Genomic DNA, 12747 nt, shown 5'->3' with positions numbered 1-12747 from the left:
ATTTTCTATCCACCAAGCACGATGCCCTCGACGACGCTCGAGTTCGATGCGATGTACGTATCCTGCGTCGGGTCACACCCTGTCTATCCTTACGCAGTCTAACGCTGTTGCATACCACAGATTGTTCGATATGGACGGTACCCTCGTAGACTCCACCGCGGGCGTGGTCGGCGCGTGGTCGCTCTTCGCAGAATCATACCCCGGGATTAACGTCCACGAAATTCTCAGTTGTGAGTGTCTCTCGCCACACCGCGCTTGTTTGGACAGGTGGGAATGAGTCATGCTTACCCGGCGTTCACCCGTTCAGCCTCGCATGGGGTGCGGACCGTCGATAATTTACGGATACACTGTGGCGTGGAGGACCCAGAAGAGCTACAGGTCCGTGGTGTGTCAAATTCGTGCTCCGCAAAGGTTGACTGATGTGCTCGTAGCGAGAAGCCGTCCGCTTTGAGGAAGCCATCGTCTCCACTTCGAGCCTAAATGGCCGGAGAGGCATCGTTGCGCTCCCAGGGGCGCACGAAATCATCGACGACGTATTTCTCCTTCACCCAGTTGTTGGCGTCCAATGTTGATCTATGCCTGTCAGCTTTTGTCTGTTGCCAAGTTCCCCAAGCCCCGCTGGGCGATCTGCACGTCCGCGACGCGTAGTTACGCCTCAGCAGCGCTGAACCTCGCTGGCTTTCCATTACCCGACGTCCTCGTAGCCGCAGAAGATGTCACGAAGGGAAAACCCGAGTACGCATGTGCGCTCAACTCGTCGTCACAGAAGGCTGATGTGTTACACTGATGCAGGCCTGACCCATACCTGCTCGGTGCAAAACGATGCGGAGTCCCGCCGGAGCGTTGTCTGGTCATCGAAGACGCACCTTCCGGTGTTCGCAGCGGAAACGCGGCCGGATGCAAAACCCTGGCTTTACTGACAACGCATAGTCGCAAGCAAGTGGAGGATTCGCAGCCTGACTTCATTATCAAGGATCTGTCCAGGTAGGCTTATGGTTATATCTGTGAAGATTACTCGCGTCTGAATTTCTCCTCTCAGCGTCAACATGCGGAGAACAGAAAACGGCATCGAGGTGGAGATTAACATTGCCAGTGATTAACACCATCGAGTAGTGCGATTCAGCAGCATGTAAGATCCCGCAGAAGTATATGAGATATTAGAGCATAGAAGTCTAGAGGGACATTACAATCCGTATACAGCTGGACCCACCTTGTAGGTCATCCGGCTTTAATATACACATCAATTGGTCGTCGGAATCCTTTACACAAGTCCATGAGCTTGGGATATGAGTAGAGCCATCCTCTGAATACTCACCGCTCTGTCCGACCATGCCCAGATGTTGTGCGGGGCCGAAACCGATCTCAGTGAGGATCCTCTCGAAGTCTTCTGGTCGTAACTTCAACCCTTTGGCATTCTCTCTGAGTTTCTGTTCAAAAAAGAAAAATTCAATACAATTAAGCGGTCGAAGGAGATTCAGCGCACAGCATCCATGCGCTTAGCTTTAGCGTATGTATCCCAGTCTTGCGGCTCAAACACAAATGTGCCCCCCGGTCTTAGCACAGAATAAATGCGCCGGAAGAATTTCTTCAGCCCTTCATCTCCGCCATTGAGATGGATCCATTTAGATACCGAGAATCTGAAATAAAGCGTAAGCGAACGCAAGCAAAGTATCGAGACAACGACGGACGCGAGAATAACGTCGTATCCTTCTTTGTCTTCAGGGATCTCGCTGTTAACCCAATCGGCCGCGCGGAAGGCAACGTTATGCGGAAAGTTCGTGGAGTCGCCACTTTTGCACGTAGAAAGTATAGGTAGTGGCCCGAACATATGTTCACATGACAGGGGGAAGTAATCTGCTTGCGCGCGACCAGTACTCGTGCTTTCATCGTCCGAGGCGACTGATTCCCTCCTTCGTTTCCTGCCATTTGTCTGGGTCATGTTGGCATTCAATGTTTGGTTGTCTCTTGAAGGTTCCTGAGAGCTCCACACGGTGCGCCTCCGTTTCCATGCAGCCCTGATCAACGTGTCATCGATATCTACGCCGATGACTTTCTTCGCGCCCCATGACTGCGCTGGCTTTGCGACACGTCCCGGTGAGTGAGTTCGGCAGTACAAGATACATACAAGACTTACCTATCTCGCAAGTTACGAATCCTTCATTGCATCCCACATCCAAAACCCGCGCACCAGCGAAGGTGGAAGGAGGCAGTACTGCTAGTCGGGGATCACGCACAAACAGCCGCTTGGTGTAGTATCTGCGAAAGGATTTGTTACGCACTTCTTCAATTGTTTGGCTCGTGGTACCAACCCATGGTAGTTCCCGTGAACCGGCTGCGAGTTGCTCATCGTTCGTAGATAGCCCGATGTTGGCCGGCCGCCCTGCGCAAACGCGTCGACCTCACGTGCGAGACCGCATCGATCACGTGCAGGTCGCGCTCTCATCTACGCGCTTGAATCAGTGTGCATGGATCAACTATCATCCATAGCCATAAGACAGTCAGCAACTACTAGGTTCAATGCAAGCCCCTCTGATAATGTCGCGGACGGCCTTGATATCAGACTAAGTCAACAACGAAGACTAACAGAGAGCAGGAGCAGGAGCCTCAGGATGAGACTAGTCAGCAACGGATACTACGTAGGCGCCTCTGCGGATTTCCATCGTTCCTGCAACTTCAAGAATCCATTCTGTCAAGGGAAGGATATCGCGTAAAAGAGTTGAATAACTTATCAGAATACAGACGAAATAATGAAAGAGGCACGACTACAGAGCGACTATACCAACCGTTTATAGTACTCTTCCAAGTAATCCGTCGGTATTCACAGGATCTAATACTCAACCCCTTGCTCTTCGTCCTCCGGGGAGTCCAGACCTACCTCCTCATAGTCCTTCTCGAGCGCGGCAAGGTCTTCGCGAGCTTCCGAAAATTCACCCTGGGGAGATATGAGCACGCAGCCCGCGGAGCACGCGAAGTAAACACTGACCTCTTCCATGCCCTCACCGACGTACCAATGAACGAAGGCGCGCTTCGAATACATCAGGTCAAACTTGTAATCTACAAAATGCATCAGTTAGTCTGACCAACTAGCTCTCCGGCGAGAAGACACGTACCAAGTCGGCTCCAAGCGGCGGAAATGGACGTGGTACTTTAACGCCGCGCTTCAATTCAACTATCCTGTCACGTTGAATCGAAAGGGTGTGCTCACTTTGACAGCATGCACAAGCTGCGTGTCGTGCGGGCAAGGTCGCCGCCGGGCACGCACGCCGAAGGCTCATTACAGACTCCCAGCTATCACCGGCACGTCAGCTCAACCCGGATCGGACTTCAACCCAACGCACCTTGAAGCCCGTCCGGCACCAGTCCACGAACTGGATGGTCTTCTTCGTCTTGATGGTCGCGACGGCGGCCTGTACGTCCTTGGGTACGACGTCGCCGCGGTAGAAGAGGCCGCACGCCATGTACTTGCCCTCCTTTGGGTCGCACTTGACCATCTGGTTCCCCGTCTCGAAACACGAGAACGTCATCTCTGCAACGGAGTTTTGCTCGTGGTGTGCCTTCTCCGTGGACAGCAGCGGCGCAAACGAGGCGACAGGGAAGTGGATGCGCGGGAACGGCACGAGGTTCGTCTGGAACTCAGCAAGGTCGACGTTCATGGACCCGCCAAAGCGCAGCGACGCGGTCACGGACGAGACCACCTGCGCGATCAGTCTGTTCAAGTTCGTGAAGCTCGGCAGCGAAACGCCCAACCTCGTCTTGCAGATGTCGTAAATCGCTTCGTTGTCGACCTATTCACACGATATTCTCGGACATCGTTAGGAGACAAAGTACTGAGAGCACTCACTAAAAACGAGCAATCCGAATGCTCGAGCGTCGTGTGCGTCGTAAGCACAGAGTTGTACGGCTCGACGATGGAACTCGACAGCTGAGGCGCGGGGTATACACAAAACTCCAACTTGGACTTCTTGCCATAGTCTGCCGAGAGGCGCTCAAGGACCAGCGCGCCGAACCCTGAACCTGTTCCACCGCCAAATGAGTGGAAGACGAAAAATCCCTGCAGGCCGGAGCAGTTGTCTGCCAGGCGACGGATCCTGTCCATCACTGGGTCGATCATCTCCTTCCCGACGGTGTAGTGGCCGCGGGCATCTGAAAGACGGGTCAACGGCGCAGCTTGTGAATGACGAGACGAACATACAGTTGTTGGCTGCGTCTTCCTTGCCAGAAATCATCGTCTCGGGATGGAACAATGACCTGTACGGACCAGTCTTGACATCATCGATAGCACCGGGCTCAAGGTCGACATAGAGAGAGCGAGGGACATGTTTCCCAGAGTTGGTTTCAGAGAAAAAGCTGGTATGGTCGCTACCGGGTTTTACTTCGGTTATGCGACCGTCCGGCTGAGAGATCCATCAGCAGCCTTCACTGTCAGTATGCTAACACGTACTGTCATGCCATGCTCGAGTGTGTACAGCTCCCCTGCATAAACAATGATCAAGATCAACGCGCAAAAAAAGGGACAGACGAGCTTACAACACGCGTTGCCAATCTGAACGCCAGCTTGTCCAATATGGAGAGAGATAACTTCACGCATAATTGTCTTCGATGGCAGCAGGTCGTCGATTCGTGAACGACGCAGAGGCTGGGTGCCCAGAGATTGGGCTTAAATAGTGCCTCCCCCATAAAAGGCGACTGGGAGCCCACCAGCGCCCAAAGTCATAGTCTAATGAGTTTCTCGGTAAGCTTCTACTGTAAGTACGACCAGCATTAACTTCACTGGGACTCATGTCTCCCTCAGGTGGCTTCGTCCTTCAAAGCTTCATCTTTTATCGTTCCATAACCACGATTTAGTGGCTAAGGACTCCTCGAAGAAGGTGTGGGGTCGCGAAACGTTCGCCCCTTCTGAGAATCTCGTCGCGCGGGATAGTACCTTTTTTTCTGGTCATGACCTGGACGAAGAGATCCCTGCAGCCTGCACTTCGATCAGGGGTCACCCCTTCATGGGGCGGGGTTTGGACAGTGCAGTGGTTGGCAACGAATATGCTGAGGCGTTAGAAGCTTGCACACTGCTTGGTCGGGGCCAGGCAAACCTGATGGTAATATAGTTGCAATCGGTCATCCCGGCATAGGTACGCGTGTCTTTGTCTAGTCAAAGTCGGACTCCCAGCATCGCCGACAGGCAGGACGACATTAATGTCCTGACTTATCGGCTCCAGTGTCGTTTACTCACCTTCTACCAGGAAACTGCGGATTCCGTCCTTTACTTCCATGAATCGGGCATTTAGAGCATCCCAGCCAGTCAAATGCCGTACTCCGTGGACTGGAATTCGGATGATACTACTATTTCGTAGTCGTTCGACTGGAATGGCTACGTAACGAAACCCAGCTTTTTCTTTATGAAACCTACAAATTTCGCGGAGATTTTTATGGCGTGAGTTCCGCTGGCTATCTGCTATAAACCGTGAAACTTACCACATTGCTAGTCGTCTACACCAGAAGAAAGTCGTGGCAACAGAAGCAGAGTTTTGGCCCATCGGCTCGTGATGCCTTTAAAGGCCGTCGGAATCAGATCTGCCAAATGGACGCACATGGACGAAGGCTCCCACAGAAGACGCCTTATGCAGTCCGACCCTTACGACGGGGTGGAACACTTTTCTGCGACCACGAGGGAGGTTTTGGAGACCCTGTACGAGACGCATCTTGCGTCCCTACTCCCACACCCCACACCCCCACCTTGCACGCTTCTACCAGGACTACGGCTGTGTAGACCTCTATGCCCGCGCAGAACCCTAGGTTCCAGGAGGTCTTCTTCTCAATGCATGGTTCGACTGCGGAGTTCAAACTCGACCATTACTATCTACCCACACAACACGCATAGCCAAGTATTTCTTAGGGAAAAACCCTGAGAAAAATTCATAAAGTAAAGCACGAGAAAAAACTTTGAAAAAAGCATAATAAATTTTTGTGGGAAATACTGTGATTGTCCAATCAGCAGCTGAGAATCACAGTTTTTCCTGGAGAAATACTTTTTTCTATTTCCAGAGTTTTTCTGTGTGCTTTACTTTAACCATTTCTAGTGGTTTTTCCGCAAAAAATACTGGGCCATGCTTCTTGTGCCAGCGAAAAGAATAACGCGACTTCCGACTCCCTTATGTTCAAGCAGGAAAACGGACGAAACTGCGTTACAATGTTCCAGGTTACGCTGGCAGAGACGCACGACATCAAAAAGAAGGGGCTGGAGTTCTTGCAAGATGTATCCGCGATGTGTTGGCCGTGCAGAGTGATGCGCAGGCGGAATGCCTGTTCCTAGAAGAATGGGACGACAAGTGGCGGGACATCTTGGACGTATCTGCCCTAGAATTTGAATTGCGCTCCAATTGAAATGGACTGGCTGTGGTTGTATGGCCCGACTGTACATATAGTGCAGCGAAAACATTTGCAAGGCCGTACCAATAAAAAACTCAGATGTTTGCATTATCAATATTTTCAGTTTCTGAGTCATGGCTGCCAACAACCATCGTGCAATTCCCAATGTCAAGACATCGTCGCTCCGCTGAAATCCATGCATTATACGTTTAGCGTACGGATGGTATAGGTGGGACTGCTTGCGTAGAAAAATATAAGCCGAAACATTGATGATGGGCGTGATCGTGACAAGGAAAAGTGGACGACAAGGAGACAAGACGAAAACCATAAACAGCAACGAGAAGAGAAATCGGGCCTAACAAAGGAAGATGCTTAGTACTCGCCGACCTCCTCTACGTCAGCAGTGTCGATGCCGACTTCCTCATAATCCTTTTCCAGCGCGGCAAGATCCTCACGCGCCTCCGAGAACTCACCCTCCTCCATACCCTCACCGACATACCAATGGACGAATGCTCGCTTCGAGTACAGAAGATCAAACTTGTGGTCCAGACGGCTCCACGCAGTTGAGATCGCAGTGGTATTCGACAGCATGCACAAGCTGCGAGTGACCTTCGCCAGGTCGCCGCCAGGTATATGCGCCGGAGGCTCGTTGCAAATACCAAGCTTGAAGCCAGTCGGACACCAGTCGACAAACTGGATAGTCCGCTTCGTCTTGATGATGCTCACTGCGGCGTTAGTGTCCTTGGGGACGACATCACCGCGGTACAGGAGGGCGCAAGCCACTAAGTTATACAAGTCAACAAACAAGTATGTAACGTAGCATAAGCATACTCACTGTACTTGCCCTCCCTCGGATCGCACTTGACCATTTGGTTGCCGGGCTCAAAGCAAGAGAAGGTCATGTCAGCGACCGAGTTCTGCTCGTGGTGAGCCTTCTCCGCAGAGATGATGGGCGCGAAAGTCGCCAATGGGAAGTGAATGCGAGGGAAGCTGTGGACACTACATGAGATGGTGCCAAACGGACAGTAACGACTAGACTCACGGGACTAAGTTCGTCTGGAACTCGTTCAAGTCGACGTTCAAGGACCCATCGAAGCGGAGGGAAGCGGTGATAGAAGAAACAACCTGGGCGATCAACCTGTTCAAGTTCCAGAAGCTGGGTGACGTGATGTTCAACCTGGTCTTGCAAATGTCATAGATAGCTTCGTTATCAACCTATAATCCATCAGCTCAATGCAGATAAATCCGCGTAGAATACGACACGAAAACACACCATGAATGAACAGTCAGAGTGCTCAAGAGTCGTGTGGGTGGTCAAGACAGAGTTGTAAGGCTCAACGACGGAATTGGCCATGGTCGGCGCAGGATATACGCTGAACTCCAACTTCGACTTCTTGCCATAATCGGTCGAGAGACGCTCCAACACAAGAGCACCGAGACCAGATCCAGTTCCACCACCGAAGGAATGGAAGACAAAGAAGCCCTGAAGGCCATTACAGTTGTCGGCCAGCCGGCGGATCTTGTCCATCACGGTGTCGATGTGTTCCTTGCCGATGGTGTAATGACCACGAGCATCTCATTGAAGGAAGAGCGAACCGTAAGCGATAACGACTAAAACATCTATACATAGAGCTCACAGTTGCTAGCAGCATCTTCCTTGCCGGTCACCAGAGTCTCCGGATGGAAGAGACTCCTGTACGTGCCACTCCGGACCTCGTCGATGACATTGGGCTCAAGATCAACATAGAGCGAACGCGGCACGTGCTTCCCAGAAGCGGTCTCCGAGAAGAAAGTACTGAAGCTGTCGTCGTGAGCGGAAGGTGAACCCTCGACGAGGCGCCCGTCAGGCTAAAAAGAACAAGTTGAGGTCTTCGCGTGGACATTGACGCGCAACGAGACTTACGCTGAGGCCATGCTCAACGGTGTACAACTCCCCTGGGAGACAAACGAAGTCAGAAACATGTTGGGCAACCTCGGACGCGAAAATGGTACGATTTGACGCGTCGTTTTCGTCAAATCGCAGAACATGTACCCAAACTCACAGCAGGCGTTACCGATCTGGACACCAGCCTGACCGACGTGGACTGAGATCACTTCACGCATTTTGTCGACGAAGGATGGAAGACAAGAGAAAGGCAAGGGTGGTGAAGGAAAAGATCGACAACACGCGCAAACGGCGAAGGCAATCCAAACGATGACAAAGACGTTCCCACACACGGCGTGCCCGACTTGGTCCGTGCGCATCATTTATTCCCAGACATAGAAACTGTTGTAGTTCGCGCCCTAGAAGTAGGCTGGAACAGGTATGCAATACATATGGACACAGACTTCGACAAGTCTATAAACTAATCCTAAAAGCATCCATACAGAATCCAAAAAGTCCTCTCTGCCTAGAAAATCGCTCATGAAACGCGCCCGGTCATGATTGAGGCTCGGAATTTCCCAGTCCTGACTGCAGCTTCTGAGACGTGGAGAGTATCCCCAACTCTGCTTGTCTCTTGCCGCGCAACGCCTTTCTCGAGCTCTTGCGCATGAAGAGTCTGGCAAGTAGCTGATGAGAGGGACTGCACTAAGGAAAATCCTGACTGGTACTTACGTGAGGAGGGACGGCCAGATACGCAGGCCGTGCACAGGTATGACATGGGTCTTGTTCTGCTGCTCGGAGATAGACTGGCGAGGTGGCTTCGTGGGATGGTCCATGGGATCGAACGCAGCACGTATCGCATCAGACGTCTTGCGCCTGGGAACCGTCTTGTGCGTCGCAGGAGCGCTGTGGTAAATATGCATCTTCAAGAGCGCCACTGCTTCGCGCTAAACCTTGTATGAAGCGCCATTTCAAGAACAAACGTACGGTGACGTACCGTATCTCCTCTTGCGGCTATAGCACTAGGGGGAGGAAGCTCGCCGTTAAGATCCAGGGGACCTAGCGAGGAAGTGAGTGAGCTTTTTGCATGACTTCATAACCTGACCCACCCCATCGTCGATCGGGAGCAATACCGCCAGCGGCCGGTGAAGCTGAGCTCTGGCCAGAGTTGACTCTCATCATCTCATCATCGTTGGCGTGAACGAAACCCTGATCCCGAGCGTTCTTCATCAGCTTGGCTGTCATCGTTTCGTAATACCGCCGTCGATGCACCACTCTGCGCGCGGCGCGGTTGTACTTCTTGTCCCACTCCTCCTGGCCCGTGAGCCACCTTTTGACCGGTGCCTCTTTGATGAGTGCGACCGCTTCAGGGGGCAAACAAAGTGCCTCGATTTCCTCTCGTGGCTCCATAGGGCGCACACGGCCATTAACATCGACGCGCTCTCGGATCATAAAGACACTGGGGATGTCCTGGCCACGCTGACAAGATCAGACAACTCTCCATCTCAGGAACGAGTACAATCCCACCTTCATCGTCGCTTCGTTGCTCTGAGATTCGCCGACCTTCTCAGAGTTCGCAAATCTGTCGGTTTCGCCTGCTTGGACATCCTCTTTTACCTTCTCCTGATTCTCTTTGTGGTGCTTCACGCCTCCAGCAGAGCCGCGATGAGGTTCCACCTCTTTCAGCTTGTGACCGCTGTGGGTACTTCTACTATTCTTCACTGCACGGTCGCAATGATCGTCGTCGTCCGACTCAGATTCAGAGATTTCAGAAGGCGCTCTGCGCAATTCTGGGAATGGATTGCGATCCAAGTGCTCCTCGGAGTGCGACGTAACGTGTTTGGCAAACTCGGCGATGGAGCGATACGCATATTTTGCCTGTCAACGTTGTCAGATGAACAGCAGCGAGCCTGCTGAGTTTCCAAACGTACGCTCTTCGTGAACGTGAAGACGGTCAAGACATGGCACATTCCTGACGATGGTATGATTCAGCTTCTACATGGTACATGCCACGCAAGAACTAACCGTCGAAGACCTGCAGGTGAACCTGGAGGTTTCGACCATCAGCTTAGATGCTCTTAGAGATGTAAGTAGACGAACATCACCTTCGTTGGAGTCTGGAACTTCTCCGCGTTCTCTTTCTGTCTGCGTGCTTCCCTCAGCGCGCCGGCTCTGGTAGGGTAATCCTTTGGGTGCGCAGCTTTGTGTGCAAGGTAGATAATCTCATCTCTCAGGAGTTCGCCGTCTCCCGCGAGGATGTATAGTGGACAGAGGTTACCCAAAGAACCTTGCAGGACAGGGGAAACGAGAGGATGCGTGAGTTGCCTGCCAGAAGGACTAGTCAGATAAGTGTCTATAAAGAGGCTGCACTGGTATAGTTTACTCGGTGGTTGCATAGACCTGTATCTGAGAACGCAGTTCAAGCGGCCTCTCCCCCGGGTTCTCCATGAGGACCTTCGGGGGTTTGGGCTCGAACATGTCCAGGGCGATATCGTAGTCTGTATGCGCTTCCTGATCGAGGTGTGTGTCTCCATCACAGGTGGGGCCGTCAGCATCGGCGCATCTCCTCGGGCCTTCTTCGTCATCACTATTGGCCCGGTTCAGCATATCCTGTTGGCTCTCTATCTGTGCATCGTCCTCTTGAAGATCGTGCGCGTGGACGGGAGTGCCTTTCTGGCCCCTTTCCATACGCTGCCGGAGCTGCCTCTTCAAACGCGCTGGGTCTGGCTCCAATGTATCTGCATGCCCAGGTCTCGGTGGGGGATTCGTCTTTGTAGGAATGACGCGAGTTCGACCGCCTTCTGGCAGAGGCTGTATTGGCCACAGCGTAGATGGCTTGTGGATGAAGCCATGCGGAGGAATAATATCCTTCGCGATGATACATTCAGGGAGATGTCTCATCGGACAGCGTGCCACTCACCGTCTCAGCATTCTTCATAACACTCGGAAAGCTATGGGTAAGATCTACCCATGGGCTGATGAGCACCGCACCAGCCGGCTGAGGCAATCCCATGTCTCTGAGGACCGTGAGGATGCTGATGCATAAGCCTGCCCCAGCTGAGTCTCCGATAAAGACAATCTTGGACGGTGAGACAGGCTTGTGCACCACATTTGGAGGAGGATTGATGAGGTAGAAATCTGCAAAACGGGGATGTTATTAACGCATCTTTCCAGAACAATCCTTTCACCGACAAGCTGCTAGGACATCCTGAAGAGGACATGGCCAAGGATATTGCGGAGCTTTCCTGCAAGAGAACAAAGCGTCAACCATCTGTCTCTGCCTGCGCAATTTCAAGCGCACCGGTAATTAACCGTGAAGGCGCGACCTTTCATTTTGCGAGCTAACGTTATGCACAGTGAAATATTTTGAGACTTTCGTGGAATTTAAACGCACCATAATGTATGATCTGGTACCTGTGAGTGTCTAAGATGTAATGATATCAGATGCAGATTCTCGGGCTGAAACCGACGCATACTTATTGAACCCCAGAAATAGGCACCTAGGAAGAGAAGTTAACAATGCGCGACCAAAGTTCTCTCAGCAAGATATACCTCCATGAACATAGAGCTGGGGAGTCGCTTAGTAAATGAAGACCCAAAGCGAAAATCACTCACCATGACGGGCTCCAGATGTTCCATACGCAAAATGTTCTCCTCTTCGTCAGTAAATTTCCCTTGATACTCCGGAGTGTCTTGGAGGAACTTCTTCTCCGTGATCCATTCCGAGTCAATCCCGTCTAATCCTCTAACTTGCCACCATCGTTCACCACCTACGACGCACCTCAAGTCCTCCTGGCCGAACCAGTCGATAAGGACGTCCGCAGCTCTATTGCATGTCGATAATGGTATCCGAACTGGTGACACGGCAGCCCACCACGGAGCAGGGACATGGGTGTTCGTGCTGCGCAATGCGGTCAGTGTCAGGAAACACTCGTGTAATGGATAAACACTTACAATTCCTGCAGAGATTCTATTGTATTCAAAGTTCCCAACTGTATAAATGCCTTTACTATATGAAAGGCTCTGAAATATACACCGTCGATAATCAACGTCGTAGCGTATCAGCAGTGGGACATACTCATCGAAAAAGATGTCATCCGTGGCTTCTTGAACGGCATCGCTGTCAGTCAGCTTTTGACCTTTCTTCTTCGAGTGTTTAAGAAGTGTCTTTATCACCACTAGGAGAGCATCAAGTCAGCCGCAACTCTTCCCCACGCGTGAACGGTATAGACTCGAACCCGGGGTGATATACACAGCAGCAGAGACAGTGTTTAGGGGCATGGCGTCTAGAGATCAACTTTAATATTTCCCCGGAGAACAAAAGATGTAGATCCAAAAGGCCAGGGTTAGGGAGTAGGAAGGGGGGCAGCCTCAGCGCGTTCATGGCGCGTCTGACACGTGATTCGAATTCATACCGCTACGTCATGAGCCCATCGGCGATCTGAGATTGTAATTATACTCAACCGCCCCGAGAACCTGGGACAGACGCCCGCCGGCTGTCCATCCGTCTCAAAAAGGCAAAA

General features: G+C 51.9%; 5 protein-coding genes across 5 annotated transcripts; 1 reads left to right on the top strand and 4 right to left on the bottom strand.

Moving 5' to 3' along the window:
- Positions 1-21: 21 nt before the first annotated feature.
- SCP_0212280 (predicted protein) lies at positions 22-1100 on the top strand (the record flags this gene model as incomplete). The annotated part of the gene is made up of 7 exons (XM_027755138.1): positions 22-53; positions 121-230; positions 308-378; positions 432-533; positions 587-735; positions 793-984; positions 1040-1100. The coding sequence occupies 7 exons, from the start codon at positions 22-24 to the stop codon at positions 1098-1100; spliced, it is 717 nt and encodes a 238-aa protein (XP_027610939.1).
- A 118-nt stretch (positions 1101-1218) lies between these two features.
- Positions 1219-2347, bottom strand: SCP_0212270 (Probable RNA methyltransferase; the record flags this gene model as incomplete). The annotated part of the gene is made up of 6 exons (XM_027755137.1): positions 1219-1259; positions 1316-1427; positions 1484-1637; positions 1689-2073; positions 2135-2256; positions 2310-2347. The coding sequence occupies 6 exons, from the start codon at positions 2345-2347 to the stop codon at positions 1219-1221; spliced, it is 852 nt and encodes a 283-aa protein (XP_027610938.1).
- Positions 2348-2827: 480 nt separating this feature from the next.
- On the bottom strand, positions 2828-4588 carry SCP_0212260 (Tubulin alpha-1B chain; the record flags this gene model as incomplete). The annotated part of the gene is made up of 9 exons (XM_027755136.1): positions 2828-2932; positions 2984-3054; positions 3111-3145; positions 3206-3288; positions 3339-3785; positions 3842-4143; positions 4193-4394; positions 4442-4473; positions 4528-4588. 9 exons carry the CDS (start codon positions 4586-4588, stop codon positions 2828-2830), a joined length of 1338 nt encoding a protein of 445 aa, XP_027610937.1.
- Positions 4589-6732: 2144 nt separating this feature from the next.
- Positions 6733-8463, bottom strand: SCP_0212250 (Tubulin alpha-1A chain; the record flags this gene model as incomplete). The annotated part of the gene is made up of 7 exons (XM_027755135.1): positions 6733-7142; positions 7196-7350; positions 7403-7575; positions 7634-7935; positions 7998-8208; positions 8264-8295; positions 8403-8463. The coding sequence occupies 7 exons, from the start codon at positions 8461-8463 to the stop codon at positions 6733-6735; spliced, it is 1344 nt and encodes a 447-aa protein (XP_027610936.1).
- Positions 8464-8779: 316 nt separating this feature from the next.
- On the bottom strand, positions 8780-12505 carry SCP_0212240 (alpha/beta-hydrolase; the record flags this gene model as incomplete). The annotated part of the gene is made up of 19 exons (XM_027755134.1): positions 8780-8900; positions 8957-9171; positions 9222-9283; positions 9334-9694; positions 9752-10102; positions 10156-10196; positions 10250-10271; positions 10330-10549; positions 10608-11092; positions 11145-11362; positions 11417-11469; positions 11526-11565; positions 11619-11648; positions 11701-11724; positions 11777-11792; positions 11840-12125; positions 12179-12247; positions 12303-12402; positions 12463-12505. 19 exons carry the CDS (start codon positions 12503-12505, stop codon positions 8780-8782), a joined length of 2757 nt encoding a protein of 918 aa, XP_027610935.1.
- Positions 12506-12747: the final 242 nt, after the last annotated feature.

This window comes from Sparassis crispa (genome assembly GCF_003851025.1).
Source record: "Sparassis crispa DNA, contig_000001F, whole genome shotgun sequence".
In the NCBI taxonomy this organism is placed as follows: domain Eukaryota; kingdom Fungi; phylum Basidiomycota; class Agaricomycetes; order Polyporales; family Sparassidaceae; genus Sparassis; species Sparassis crispa.
Note: the sequence above shows the minus strand (reverse complement) of the source record. Positions and strands in the feature narration are given on the sequence as shown.